General features: G+C 35.8%; 1 protein-coding gene across 4 annotated transcripts in view; it reads right to left on the bottom strand.

Moving 5' to 3' along the window:
• Window positions 1–6,944: 6,944 nt before the first annotated feature.
• Window positions 6,945–15,974, bottom strand: part of CBWD3 (COBW domain containing 3) — a 45,581-nt gene continuing 36,551 nt past the window's right edge. For all 4 annotated transcript variants that reach the window (XM_005881225.2, XM_014529198.1, XM_014529199.1 and 1 more), the window contains 5 exons: window positions 12,635–12,686; window positions 8,270–8,338; window positions 8,100–8,165; window positions 7,654–7,783; window positions 6,945–7,265 (listed from right to left, as the gene is read on the bottom strand). In XM_005881225.2, coding sequence (XP_005881287.1) covers window positions 7,159–7,265; window positions 7,654–7,783; window positions 8,100–8,165; window positions 8,270–8,338; window positions 12,635–12,686 — 424 coding nt within the window. In that variant the 3' untranslated portion in view covers window positions 6,945–7,158. The remainder of the gene's footprint in view (window positions 7,266–7,653; window positions 7,784–8,099; window positions 8,166–8,269; window positions 8,339–12,634; window positions 12,687–15,974) is intronic.

The following is a 15,974-nucleotide window of genomic DNA, read 5'->3' as shown; positions in this document are numbered from 1 at the left end:
TTTTGCCACATACTAACCAGTACAGACCTATTTTGAAATACCCTGTTTTCACAACCTGGCCCCACAACGATGCACCCAGGATATGAGGGGCTCCTCTCTCCCTCTCCCTCTCCCTCTTCCTTTCAGAGAAAAAACAACCCACATTAAGCACCTTTATTATAATAAATAACAAAACTTAGTGAGGCAAGGAGAGGCCGCAGTTTCAGACACAAGGTTGTCATTCATTACTCACATGGGAGAGGATCAATATGAGAAAGAAGCTTCGTTAACTCACTTAGCATCTTTGGAGGTAACAAGATTTTTGGATGGCCACATTTATATCAACTCAGAGAGTAAAGTAGCAGTCCAGTAGAATATAACGTAGTGTGTTATATAAGTAGGGATTTTATGGTATATACTCATAATTATGGTATATGTATACATGCCACAGTATATTTTCATAATTTAAAACTCACCTACTTATAAACAGAATTTGGGGTGGCATCTAATTAAAATGCAGCATAAAAGAATATTGTATCAGGCAATTGATAGTCACATAGTAAATCTTCCATTAATGTTTGTAAAATAATGACTTTTCAGTCAGAAGCCAGCTGAGAGGTCAAAATATAATTAAAAAGTAGCTGGTGCCTTCAGGATAAAATTTTGAAATCAGATTTCTTACTCCCAAGATATTTATCCTGTAAGGCTTCCCAGTTATTTATAGTTTGAAGTAGGGCAAATAACAGGTTTTAAGCTGAATAAATTTGTGTTTGAATCCCAGATTTACCAATTATCACTTGTGTGATCTACTAAATTAACTCTGGAGGGCAAGACAGGTGTCTTATTCAACCTTAGATTCCCAGAGGCCTCACCCTCTACCCCCTGCAGGTAAAGTTTAGTTCTGCCATCAGCAGAGAAATCAGGATTACCTGAGAAAGGGAGTATTGTTAGTTTTCCTAGAGTCAACTTCTATTAGGATTAGGGTCATTTAAAAATGAAAGGAAAAAAGGAGGAACACACTCAGGAAAAAAAAAAAAAACCCACATTGAAGGGGAGGGTGAACGGTGGGAGTGGGTATGTCAAAGGGTACACAGGAGACAACTGAAAAAGCTCACAATGGCCAAAGCTGGGGCAATTTGAACAAAATGAATGGATTATAACCTAAAGTATAAAATAGATATCTATGTATCCATACTGATAAAGGATTGAGTCAATTAATGGAGGGAGAGGCAGAAGAATTCCAAATAACTTAGGTACTCAGCTCTTGAGGATGTGTAATTCCCCACTCCTTCATTGTACAAAGCACATAGTGACTTCCCTCCAGGATGTACAGAATGGACAGGGGTGGAAAGAGTCACTTAACTGTCCAGTGGGGAAACCTCACAAACACTACTTCAGCCAGATCATCAGGTGATCAATATCAACAAAACACACATGAATTGTGTTGATAGTATATCCCTTGATATGTGATGAAAATGGCACTCTGTGATCTTCCTCCCCAGGCCCCAATCTAATCATGAGAAAAACACACTAATTCCAAGAGGAGCGTCCAGTGTTCGTGACCAGTATCTCTCAAAACTACGGATGTTACCAAAGCAAGTAAAGTCTAAGAAACTGTCACAGCCAAGAAAAGTCTATAAGACATGGCTACTAAATGTAACATGGAATCCCAGATAGGATCCTGGAAAAGAAAAAGAACATTAGGTAAAATGTAAGGATATCTGAAAAACAGTGGGCGTCAGTTAATAATACTGTATCAATATTGGTTCACTGATGTAACAAATGTACCATACCACTGTAAGATGTGTGTGTGTGTTGGAGGGTAATATATGGGAACTCTCTTTTACTATCTGCTCAATTTTTCTGTAAATCTAAAACTGTTATGAAAAATATTCTATTAATTAAAAATTAAGCTTAAGGGAAAAGGACATAATTGCCAAAAAGTGAAAACTTAAAGGTCCATCAACTGAGGAGTGGATAAACAAAATGTGATATATAAATAGAATGTCATTTAGCAATTAAAAGGAACAAAATGCTGATGCATGCTACAACATGGTGAATCATGAAAACATTATAGTAAATGAAAGGAGTCCGGAAAGAACATCTATAGAGAAAGAAAGTAGATTAGCACTTGCTGGTAGCTAAGAGCAGGGAAAAATGGGGAATAACTGCTAAGGGATACGGGGTTTCTTTTAGGAGGTATATTAATTACAGTATATGAATTATATCTAGAGTTATACAAAATATGCCAATATAAAAACAAAGAGCTGTATCAATGAAAACTAAATTGAATGCTTTGCAAAGATTCCGTTATGGCATGGCGCTCTAAAAAAAATTTAAAAAAATAAAGGCACTCTTCCCGTCCAGTCCCTTCAATTTTTCAGTGTTGCCTTAAAAATCAAAAGCTTTACATTGTCGCTCCTGCATCATTTAGCATGCGTCTCGTGCATAATTTTTGGTGATTAATAGGTTTTTTTCCTGAACAAACCTATCAGACTCACAAGACACTAGTTTGAAAAACAACCTTTTCTAAACTAATTTACAGGAAGGATGATGATGATGTCTGATTTCTCTCCATTTCACTCTGAAAATTAAAGGCAATTTGGTCGTTATTTAAAAGGTAAAGTTGATTCCAATATCAAGTTAAAAGGTAAAGTTGATTCCAATATTAAAACTGTGAGAAAAAAATCTAGGGTATCTTTCTCATCAAAGTAGGTCAAGTTGCTAGACAGTCAAAGGTAGAATTCATTTCTTTCAACACTACTACCACAATGTATGGCATTTCTAGAACTATGAAAGTAATTTCAAAGCAATCTAAAATAGTTTTCTTACCTATTCTAGTAATCCAAAGGAAACATTTATTCAATTTGTACAAGCAACCAAGCCCATAAATGCTTAAAAGCCTGTTAACTTTATTTTGTTGATAATTCCCTTCAAACTTCAGGATCTAGAAATTATAGACCTTTTCAATTGCCTGGTCTTCCCTCATGCCCTGTGCTGAACCTTCCTACAGCTATCTTAATCTCAATACCAATGTTCTTGCCCCTTTCACTGAAAGCTTGGGAAAGTCTAGGAAAGAGCCATTTGTTTGAACAAAGTGCACAAAAGCTTTATTATTATTTTTTTAAATCGGGTCTTGCTGGAAATAGGGAATTCACTTTTACTGGCATTTGGTATCCAGGGTGCTTTCAATTTAATCCCTGGAACAATCCAGAGAAATCTGAATTGATATATCCATTTTATGAATAAGGAAGCAAAGGCTCAGAGAGATTTTGTCATTTATCCTATATCACTCAGTAAGCTATAGTTTTAGATGAAATATCCCTAAGCCTTAATTATCATCATCAATACCCTGAAAATCTTCTATAGTAAGCAGAATAATGGCCCACACTATTTCCTTTAGTTAGCAATTTGTATTATAAAAATAAAATCTTCTCTGGAGGATATTCATGACAAGTTCCAAAGTTCTCTGAAGGTGCTGGTTATACTATTGCTCTGGTCACTTAAAAATACTTCATTTTGGGGAAAATAAGAATGAGGAACAGGACATTTAAAATAATATATAAACAACATAGAAATACAGAATAAAATCTAAATTAAAAGTGACATGTCATCCCATGCAGGTTGGCAAATGTTAAATTGTGTTAGCTAGGTTTGGAGAAATGGGTGCTTTCCTATACTACTGTAAAGAGGTACAGCCACTGGAAGAGCAATTTATATCAGTATTAAAAATTTTAAGTGTGCATATCCTGGAAGCTCATGATTCTACTCTTCCATACCTATTCTAGAGAAACATTATCTCATAAGAACAAAGACGCATGCACAGTGATGTTCACTGCAGCACTGTTTGCAATTAAAAAAACAGAAAACAACTAGTTCATCCATCACAACCACATCACTGCACTTCCTAGGGCTTCCAGAATAATCCAAATATGTCACTCAGTCCAAAACCTCTGGCCCCAGCTCACGATCCAATTCCATCTTCAAGCCTGGCTTTGTAACCTTCCACTCTTGTCTTCTTCCTGGTCTTCCAACATGTTGTGCTCGTTGCCACCTCAAGGGCCTCTGCAAACTCCCTCCCTGTGTAGAACAGGGGTGGGCAAACTTTTTGACTCGAGGGCCACAATGGGTTCTTAAACTGGACCGGAGGGCCGGAACAAAAGCATGGATGGAGTGTTTGTGTGAACTAATACAAATTCAAAGTAAACATCATTACATAAAAGGGTACGGTCTTTTTTTTTTTTAGTTTTATTCATTTCAAACGGGCCGGATCCGGCCCGCGGGCCGTAGTTTGCCCACGGCTGGTGTAGAACCTTCTCCCTCACTTTGCATGAACAACTCCTTTTAAGTCTATTCTCAACTTAAAAGCTACTTCTTCTCAGAGAGCCTTTCCATAACTCAATCTGAAGTTGATCTTTAATCAACCATCTTAAGGCTACCTCATATTTTCTTCTATGCCCCTCCACCAGAACAGAATGCAAGCAATATGAGAACTTAGCCTTTGTCATGAGCAGTTTCAGCCCTAGCACTAATACCTGGGCAAACTGGAAGCTCTCAACAAACATTTTGAAAATGGATGTATTCTATGCTATATTATGCACATCTATACAACAGTTAAAGAATAAGACATTTATATACACTGTCATGGAAAGATCTAAGACTAATAGTTGAGTTTTTTAAAAAAGCAAACTGCATTATATGTTTTATTTAAAACACCTACACTAATAAAAGAGAAAGATGCAAATTGACCATATCTTCACAACGCCCACCAGCCAATCAGAAGTATGCAAATTAACCCAACAAAGATGATGGGTTAATTTGCATATGCAGGCGCTGAGGGGCCGGGGCTGGGGGCGGGATGCTTGTGTCATCACCATGGCTACTACGCAGGCTTTCTGCACTGCCCCAGCCGCTCTGGGCCTCTGGGCAGTGTGGGAAGGCAGAAAGGTAGCTCCGGGCCAGAGCGAAGGTGGTGCCGGCAGCCAGGGGAAGGAAGGCCCATTCTTGAACGAATCTTCATGCATCGGGCCTCTAGTTCAGTTTATAAAAATTAAACCTTTTCTTGAGAATATTTATGGCAAGTTTGCAAGTTTCCTGGAGAAGTAGCTTAAATTAAAGCTTTAATCATAGGAAAATAATTCAGTTTTGGAAACTATGTAAATGAAAAGACATCTAAAAGAATAGATATAAAACAATATTGCTTATTCCTGAACTTTCTTCTTCAGTTACAACAGGACAGTTAATTATAAACCCTTTCTGGTCTAGAAGATATGGATCCAGATGAACTATTTGTCAAAGCACATTATGAAGTATTACAATGACTACATAAATTATAAAACACATTTAAGCTGTTAGGAAGAAGATCCATTTTCCTGGGATCTGTTGTGTGCCAGGTGGATTACAAACCTATTTAATCCTCACAACAACCTTGAGTGGTTGATATTATCACTGTCCACTTTATAAATATGGTAACTAATATCAAAGAAAATACTTTGCCCAAGATTCCACAGACAAGCAGCAGCAGAGCTGAAATTAAAGCCCAGATCTGACTCGAATGTTAGCTGGCTTTCTATTGGGCAACATGCTGCTACAAAATACAGGTGTTTTCACAGCCACCAATTAAGAGAATGGATTCAGGAGGCAAATGGATGAATATAGAGAAGTTATGTATAAAAAAAATAGAATGCAGGGGAAGGAACATATATAATCTAATCAACTGACCTGCCTCCAAACACTGGAATTATACACAGATGTAATTCTTTTATTTAAAATTCTAAAAAAATACAAAATGCTACCTTGATAGCCTTCTCTGATATTTAACAACTCTGAGTTTGAAAAAGCGCTTCTTGAAATTCCATCTAATGCTATTCTCCTACAATTTGAATACTGTCAATGCTGACCTGGCATTTAGTAGGAATAGGAAAAAAGTAATGATTATTGAATTATTAAGTTTTCTGCAGTTATATCTGAAGGTTTGTACTTGTCACTTTTAAAAAATATATATTTTATTGATTTTCTACAGAGAGGAAGGGAGAGAGATAGAGAGCTAGAAACATCGAGAGAGGAGAAACATCGATCAGCTTCCTCCTGCACGCCCCCCAATGAGGATGTGCCTGCAACCAAGGTATATGCCCTTGATTGGAATCGAACTCGGGACCCTTCAGGCCGATGCTCCATCCACTGAGCCAAACCAGTTAGGGCTATACTTGTCACTTTTTTGTGTATCCAGTTAACTGCCATGATATTTTGAATTTAATTAAAAAAGGTCCACTGCTTATGTCTATAGATGCTATGGCATTCAAATGCGTATACTAAAAATTAAAGAAGTTAAAAAAAAAAAAACCCAAGATGAACTTAATACCAGGAGTAAAATGTACTTAAAGTTAAAAACTCTACAATAAGAATATTCTAAATATATCACAAAATGAATTGATTAAGTTTCATTACACTGATTATCAAGAAGACTTAGAACTGACTAAAAATAAGAGATGGTCCCAATTAATTTATCTTATTCAGATTTCTTCCACCTATAAGTCTCTAGCCACAATAAACTTTTTATTTCATTTAATAAAAATGGCAACATTATTTCCTTTCAAAATTTATCCTATATAATAAAAGGCTAATATGCAAATCGACCAAACAGCAGAATGACCAGTCACTATGATGCACACTAACCACCAGGGGGCAGATGCTCAACACAGGAGCTGCCCCCTGGTGGTCAGTGCGCTCCCACAGCCAAACTCCCCACCGATGGCCAACCTCCCGCAGTCCCTCCCCCTGGCTGGCTGGCCCTGATTGCCCCAATAGCTGGCCAGGCTGAGGGACCCCACCCATGCACAAATTCGTGCACTGGGCCTCTAGTTATAAATAACTCCCATAGATGAGAAGCTCGGCATAAGTAAACTCCCAAGCCATTTCTAAAGATATTTTTGTGAAACATCTGTTTATTAAAAAAAAAAAAACACTTCAGAGGATATTATATTTTATTGTATAAATGTCAAATGTTTTACAGTTTTGCTTTACAATATCTTATGTATCCTATAAAATAAATATAATTTTAACATACACTGGAATTCATAACAGAATACAAAGAACAGATGTTTGAAATATAACCAGTATATTAGGAAACTTACTCCTAATATTATCATCCAATCCTTTGGCTAAGAAATGCTTCCAATATTACAGATAAACTTTATCTTCTTTAAAATATGTTGTCCACTGTTTTTCTGTTTCTGTCACAGTAGCTATAAATAGTTGTTTAAGGATATCCTTATCTAAATTTCTGCCTGCAAAAAGAACAAAATATGGTGTGATTATGCTATGCTTATTAAAATGACACAGTTTTGCTATCAATTCCTGACCATTAAATGCTGATGATCTTCAGAAAATTAAAAACAATAGTAATTGAGTGATTCCTTCTTTAACTTTCTAGTTCAAATACTTCAGTACCCAACTGACACTTGGATTAATCACTTTTCTAAAGTTATTTGAAGAGTAAAAGGTCTAGCAGTTCTTATGAATGTTATAACATGATTAAGACAAATATATTAACCACAAGTTTATTTAGGTTTACGAAAGGGCTTCTGATTGATTAATACTGCTTACGTAGTGCATTATAATCTTTTCAAATATATTTTCCATTTTGCTTTAGAGATTTAACTGCTTGTAACTTACCAATAAGAACCAGTCGATTTGTTCTCTCAGTGTCATCTCTCCAGCACACTGGAGTCTCCTCCAGATCATACAGCTCATAGACACCTTGGACAATCACTTGCTGTGGTTTGTCTTTGATTGACACCAGCCCCTGCTCAGAGGAGAATGATCAGTCAACATCAATATGAATTGAGCCAGATAACTGCTCAGAACTCCTGGGAGTAGAGAGCATAGTGTAACATTTCAAAGTACACAGGTTGTTTTAGCTGCAACACTAAATGAAGTTGTGTGAATAAATCATGCTTTATGCAGTGATTTTCAAAGCGTTTCAGCAATGGAAATAAGAAAAAATGAAAATAGATAAAGGTTATTTGTATAAAACCAGTGCTTCCATTTAAATCCAAATATGCTTTTATTTAACAGTCAAGAAAGGGACTCTGTCCAAAACTGTAAAATGTCTACTGCACCTTTAGTCGTATGACCTCCATGCAGTCATCATCCTTGTTCCTCACATTCTTTTCCCACAGAAGATTCTGTATCAAGTAACATTATGTCAGTAAGACCAACCATTGCTAATAGCAACAACTATGTAACAATACAGTTGATAAAACATTAATCAGTTAACTATTGCATTCACCTGAATAAATTCATTTAGACTTTCTTCCTTTGCATTTCCTGGTACTTCAAATGTGACTGTAATAATACTCTGTAAATCAAGAAAGAGAATCAATAATGATTTTTTTTAATAGTAAAAAGTGGTTTTTTAAAAAAATCCTAAGTTTTAAGAATGAAAAGTAAGGAACATATTCATAGAAAGTTATATTATGTGTAACTTTCCCACTATTACTTGATTTTTGGTATCAGCAACTCCATTTTCTAAATTCTGAACAGTTGATCAATGGTTTAGCATTTACACAGAGAAACTGCCATAAAAGGATACTCATCATTTAATTCATCCTTTCCAGGATTCTCAGTGCTAAGAGGAAAGATAATACACATATATAGTTTATCAACATAAGTACTGAGCCAGGTATTTTTGCCTGGGTCACTTCATTTTATCTTTCATTTACATGTGACAATAATCCCGTGGAATAAAGAGAGTTATTTCCATTTTATAAGCTGGGGGAAATGAGGCTTAGTAAAAAACAAACTATACAGAACAATGTGCATATACTTAACGATACTGCACTATACACTTAAACATTTCTTAAGGGGGTGGATCTCATGTTATGTGTCTTTTACCATAATTTTTTAAAAAAGTGTTTATTTTTAAATCTTAAACACTGCTTTTAAACTGTTTTTGTAAGTTATGATAATAGTATATATTTAAACAAAATGACAGCCTTCTTCCCTCCTCAAAGCAATCACTAAAAATCTATATCAAAATGTACAGAAAATCTTATTAAAATACACAGCAAACGGGTGCCAAGTGAAACATAATTTGTCAATTTTAAAAGACAGTAGTAATTTTATCTTCAAAAATGCTAACAATGTATTTTATTCAAGTTAGATAACTTGGCATTTAATACTGGGAATGTCTTAATGTAGCACTCAATATTGCTCTATTCTATTGCTTTATTCTTAGCCTAAAAATTTTATATCAGGAAATGAGTTTTGTTTTTTGCAGGTTAGAGATATGACAATTGTCTAAGAGGTACAATTAACTCCAGCATGAGAGGAAAAAGGTTTTAAAAATTAAGACAATGCATCATGGGACTCAAGGAGGGAAATAAACATTTTAAAACAAGATGTTTTTCTGTATCAATAAACTCTACTCACATTAGACCCTAAAGATGAAACCCATAAATTCCCAGGGCAAAAATGAGGGTCACAACTCATAATTCATAATTGGCTCTACTGACTAAGTATGCATAGATTGTCCCTTGGGTTTTCTCATCTACTTTCCACCCTCCAATCCCAAGTTCTCCTTATAGGGAGTAAATGAGAAATCCATGAAATATAGAGAATTGCATTAAACATCATTCAAGGATAAAACTTTAATAACACACAATATGTCCTAGGTATTACCCATTTCAGACTTTTCCCCTAGTTTATTATTGTTTTCAATCTAAAAATAACTCTTCTTTCCCACACACAGAAAGAATCAGAAAACTGAATCAATAATTCGGAAAACTAAAGCAAAATAAGGGACTGTACTTAAAATAAAATCCAGGAATAACCTAAATTCTAGGAGTTTGCTCAGTTTTTTTTCTTTAACCTACCAGGTTATTTCCCTCAGTTTTCCATTCTTTTGCAAACAATACCTAATATGCAACACTTCTATGTCTTATTCATCTAGAAAACTAAGCCCACTAACTTGCTTAAACCCAAAATCGGCATCTCCACACTCCAGTTCCTCTTTGCCTGTGTATCTCTACTGCGATATCCTGCCACCAAGAGGTGAATATTCAGTTTGCCTTCCCGAGTTTTCTATTTCTAGGATCCTCTAGGTAATCTAGGCTTGTTTCCATCACTTCTCTCTTCTTATTGCTTCATCACTAGTTAGTCAAGTTATCCAGACAAGTCTACCTGTGAAATAGTGCTGGATTTATACCATTTCTATTCTCAATGTAAGAAGGCCCTCATCAAGGGCATGTGAACTTCTGCGGTATCTTCCTGCTTGGTTCCTGACTCCACATGCCAATCCGGCTGACCTAATACTGTCTGACAGCACACCATGAGTTCTTTCTCTTTCTTTTAAAATATATTTTTATTTATTTCAGAGAGGAAGGGAGAAAGAGAGAGAGAGATCAATGATGAGAGAATCATTGATCGGCTGCCTCCTGCACACCCCCTATTGGGGATCAAGCCCGCAACCCTGGCATGTGCCCTGACTGGGAACTGAACAGTGACCTCCTGGGTTCATAGGTAGACGCTCAACCACCGAGCCACGTAGGCCAGGCCATGAGTTTTCTTTGCCTAGCAAATCAAAGCCAATACTAGGATCCCAATACCAAGCATTCATGAAGACCTCTACACTGGAGTTCTGCTCTTCTAGAACATTCTAACTTTCCGACTTTTAAACACTTTCCCTTACTCTTCTGGTAAAAAATAAATCTACCATTTTGGGGTTACTTTTTGGTGTAAAGTCAGAAAAGCGGTCAGCTCTTTGGGAGGAGAGTTGCTGACTGAACATTTTCTATATCTTGATCTGAGTGGGAATTGTAGGGATGTGTGTTCATGTACACATATGGGCAGATATATAGGTAAAAGTACATGTGAAGATACTTGTATACTAAAAATTTGTATACTTTATTTACTTTACAGATGAAACACAGTCTTTTACAATCTACTAAACCAAACGAGACAGTTGGAGCTCTTGATTCCATAGCCCTTTGTCTGCAATATTATATTCTGTTCTATGTTCAGACATCTAAAGCAGAAAAGTCTCCTGGAGAGCTTTACACAAAGAATAGGCACATCCTAGTTACTGATGAAATGACACAACGTCTGGGATTTGCTTTAATACACTCCAGCAAGGGTGATGTATACATGTAGGTTCATTATACTTGTTTAGTTTTATGTATGCTTGAACTTTTCTATTTAAAGAAAAAAGTTTAAATAATACTGCAGCAAAAGAAATGCTGGGAAGATAGATGAAATAAAATCAGCAAAATGTTGATGGCCATTTCAACTGGGTCATATATATGAAGGGTTCATTTTACTATTCTTTCTACTTTTATATATCTTTGACATTTTCCAAGATAAAATGTTAAAAATATACATAAACATTAATATGTACATTCTCAAGGCCCATTCCTGGAGATATGAGAGGTGGCAACAACTGAGCATCCAAGTTATTTTTAAAAGCTCCAATTGATTCTGATGTGCACCCCCATTTGAGAATCACAGCTTTGCATTCTTTTAATATTCACTAAGCCCCCACCATAAATTTCTAGCAATGAGAAATTTACATTTAAGGAATTTAGAGACTACTGCAAGGGAAAAGCATTTCAACCCAAACTACAAAGCATGAGAAATGCCATGATATACTCGAGACACTATGGGTGCAGACGCTGGCCATTTTAAAGGTTCTTGAAAGTGAATACTACATCTTTTAAACCTTATGACTCCTACTATGATGTCCTTTACCCAGAAAGTCATTAAAAATGTGATTCAAGTCCATTTTATAACTAATATTGAGATTATAAACAGTTTTCCAAAAAATTCAACCTGGCTTTTATATTTTTCCAATTCACTCATTTTAAAGATAAGATAAATATTCTATTAAGTTTCTGAGAAAAGTGTTACAAACATGGTAGTATAGCTTCCCATAAATATGAGCCAAAACGGAGACAAAAGAACAAGTGGCCGCTGTTACTTTGGCCCTATTACAATTAGTAAGGACTCAAAAAATGAGTAAGAGCTTCAAGACAGAGAAGGAAGACTAGGTGCAATGCTCACCCACACCCCCCTTCCTTTCACTGTGCTTACATGAAACAAAGAAGTTACCCTAAAGCTCTACTATCTACGACTTGCTTAAAAGAAAGATGAGTACAGTGAATATTTATTTTGTTTGTTCCTAGCATTTTCAATATTTACCTCAGGAATTAGAGTTTTAGAGAATGAAAAACATCTTAACAAGTTTAAATTTATAGTGCTCAATTGAAACTCAAAGCCAATTTTTATTTAAATAAGCCATAAATGATTATACCAAACTTCCTTAATCAGTTCAATATAGTTAAAAATAGGCTGCATATAGAACCACTATGCTGCTTTTAAGTGACTCCCTCAGAAGAACTGATAAAATATGCTGAGTGACCTATAGAATGGAGAAGTTAGAAAGCATGATTTTCTAAACATTCTAAGCCACTCCAGTTTAATGAATTCCTATTATGCTTTAAGAAGAGAGATTAGATGACCTCAAAAGCATTTACATTCTGAAAACTATCAACACAATTAAAAAATACATTTTTAGAAAGAGTTCTAATAAAATAGTCCTAAACAGAACCTATTTAGTTAAAGAGATACTGTAAAAATATTTTCAAGATTTTTTTTTTACCTGATCAAGGTGAGGTTGTATTGTTGGCAAATGTTGAAGTTTTTTCTGCAAACTAAGAACAACTAATTATAAATTCAGAGATCAATATATTTTTTATTTAACCTTGTACATTTCTTAACAATACAAAGCTACATAAGGAAGAGATATTCACAGTTTAATCTATTATATAGTTTACATGTTGCTCACATATTCTAATAGAGAAAAGCTGACAGATTATTTTAAAACTTTTCTTAAAAATGTACAAACATTCACATACATAAACACAATATAAAGAAAAACTAATCTTTAGCAACACTATTTTGTGTGGTTAAATATGTCAGTAGATTTCTTTTTAATTCCAAAAGTTCTAACTAGCCCGAAACCCAGATACAAAAATCTAAATAAGCCTAGAAAAATATAAATAAGCATTTTTACTACTGCTCAAAACTTCATCAAGTCTCCCCATGCTTCCTAATATGAAATTTCTGGTACCTAAAGAAAGTTAGAAGAATAAATTTTCTTTTATAAACGTTTTCCTTTAAACATGACTACTTAGTAAAAAATAAACAGTATCCATAAATATAAGCCTTCTGTATATTCAGTTAGTGGTAAAAACAAAAAGCCAGAATCTTAACAATGCATTATTCTGATATGAAAAGAGCAAGAAAAGCATAACAAATTATAACCATGACAATTGTTAGACACTGATGGGGGTAGGCTGGGAGGAGGGAAGGACTTAAAACCTTGCAGATGTTTTGCCTTGAAGAACAGCGAGGGGTAAATTAGTAATAGCAAGATTAGGAAAGAGAAAAGGCTTGTAGGAACTGTTGGAGGGAATGAGTCTCCCTGGGGGTGAGGGGGAAGTCTTAGTAGGGAAAGTGTCAAATTAAACCTTCCCAGCTGATTGCTCAGGAATGGATTCTCCTGTTCAACAACTAAGCACAACGAGAAATATGCAAAGGCCTTACCTACAGCGGGGGCATCACATTAAACAGCTACTTTTTTAAGTGTCACTAATGCATTATAACTGTTCTTAAGTAAGTCATCTGCTATTTCAATATTTAATGTTTTCAGACAATGACTGCCTAAAACTTCTGTAGGGAAGGAAAAAGTTTTCTTCTACCCTCTTAAGGTCCCTGGCTGGGTCTGAAAATTAGACTGATAAAGACAGAGTAGCAGGAGGAAAGCACACAATTACTTAAGTTTTACAAGACAGAGGAGCCTTCATAAGAAAATGAAGACCCAAATAAATGGTTAAGCCTGGGTGGGTTTATGTTAGGTGTGGTAAAGAGTGCAAAGTCATGGAAAAATAGGACAGGACAGAGTGTCAGCCAAATGTAGTTAAGTTGGGGGAAACTCAGTAAGGCCTGCTCCTTCAGATTCCTCCGTGTGTCCATTTGTCCTCAGAGATAAGCATGTTCCTTTCCTCAGGTATAGGGAGGGAGGAAACCGCTCACAGAAGGGTTCATCTACTTCAGAGGAAATGGAAGAAAACATCTGCAAATCATGTCTGATAGTGAAGCATAGTAACTTCCATCTTGTATAGAAAACTGCTGTTTAAAATTCTCTGCTATTGTTAGATAATCCCTTGTTCTGTAAACTCTGTCATTATAAACTCTGTCACTTTAAGATAGTCTGTTACTCTGTAAAATGACTTTGTTTTTAGTTCAAATAATAGAAAAAGATAAACTTAACTGTCTGACCTTGCAAGCTAGCCATTCAATGTATTAGACCTGTGGTAGGCAAACTGCGGCTAGCGAGCCACATGCGGCTCTTTGGCCCCTTGAGTGTGGCTCTTCCTAAGCTTTAGGAGTACCCTAATTAAGTTAATAACAATGTACCTACCTATATATTTTAAGTTTAAAAAATTTGGCTCTCAAAATAAATTTCAATCGTTGTACTGTTGATATTTGGCTCTGTTGACTAATGAGTTTGCCAACCACTGTAGACTAATACTGATAACAATTCCCATATTCTTATGCCAAACTCATTATGTATTCAAGTACAAATGTCTGTAACAATAACATACACAGAGCCCTTTGTAATATCTGCAAACAAAGAGGCTTGAAAAGTATAAATACCGGAAACTTCCTGTATGTGGTGTTCAGAATTTGACAGAGGTAATCTGCTCTGAACCTGCACACAATAAAGATGACTCCTAACTAATTGGCTCATTAGGCATCTTGTCCAGCTTGCTAATTTGCGATATAATAGGAGTTAACACCTAAAATATACAAAAACTCCTGCAACTCAGCCACAACAACAAAATCAAATAACCGGATTTAAAATGGGCTAAGTACTTAAACAGACATTTCTCCAAAGATGATATACAAATGGCCAACAAACATATGAAAAGGTGCTCAACATCTCTAACATTAGATAAATGCAAATCAAAGCCACAATGAGCTATCACCTCATACCCATTAGGACAGCTGCTACCAAAAACAACAGAAAGTACTGACAAGATGTAGAGAAACTAAAACCCTTATGCACGGTTGGTGGGAATGTAAGATGGTGCAGCTGCTATGGAAAACAGTGTGGTGGTTCCTCAAAAGCTTAAAAATAGAAATACCATAGGATACAGCAATCTCACTTTTGGGTACATATCCAAAAGAAATGAAAGCAGTATCTTGAAGAGATATTAGCACACCCATATTCATAGCAACATTATACACATACAGGGAAATATTATTTAGCCTTTTAAAAGAAGGGAATCCTGCCCTGGCCAGTTTGCTCTGTGGTTAATGTCAGCCCATGGACCAAAGGATAGGGGGGTTCAATTCCTGGTCAAGTGCATGTACTTCAGTTGCAGGCTCGATCCCCAGCCATGTGTGAAAGGCAACCAATTGACGTGTTTCTCTCTCTATCTCTATCTCTATTACTCTCTATCTCTATCTCTATCTCCATCTCTCTCTCTTCCTCCTCCCTCCCCTCCATTCTAAAAAAAATCAAGGGAAATAATATCCTTGAGTGGGAATTTTTTTAAAAGAGAAGGAAATCCTTCTTTGTTAAATATGGATGAACCTTGAGGACTAAATGAAAAAGTGAAATAAACCAGTCACGATAAGACAAATACTGCTTGATTCTACTTATATGAGTATCAAAGTAGTCAAATTCATAGAAACAGATAATAGAATGATGGCTGCCAAGGGTAGTGGGGAGGGAAAAATGGAGAGTTGTCACTGAATAGGTGTAGTTTTAGTTTTTCAAGATAAAGCAGTTCTGTAGAGTCAATCCACAACAATGTGAATATACTTATTGAACTGTACACTTAAAAATAGTTAAGATGCTTTCTTATAAAAAAGACTAGTAGCCCAGTGCACGAAATTCGTGCACTGGGGTGGGGGGGGGGGGCAGGGGG

Source organism: Myotis brandtii, unplaced genomic scaffold (assembly GCF_000412655.1).
Source record: "Myotis brandtii unplaced genomic scaffold, ASM41265v1 scaffold672, whole genome shotgun sequence".
In the NCBI taxonomy this organism is placed as follows: Eukaryota; Metazoa; Chordata; class Mammalia; order Chiroptera; family Vespertilionidae; genus Myotis; species Myotis brandtii.
Note: the sequence above shows the minus strand (reverse complement) of the source record. Positions and strands in the feature narration are given on the sequence as shown.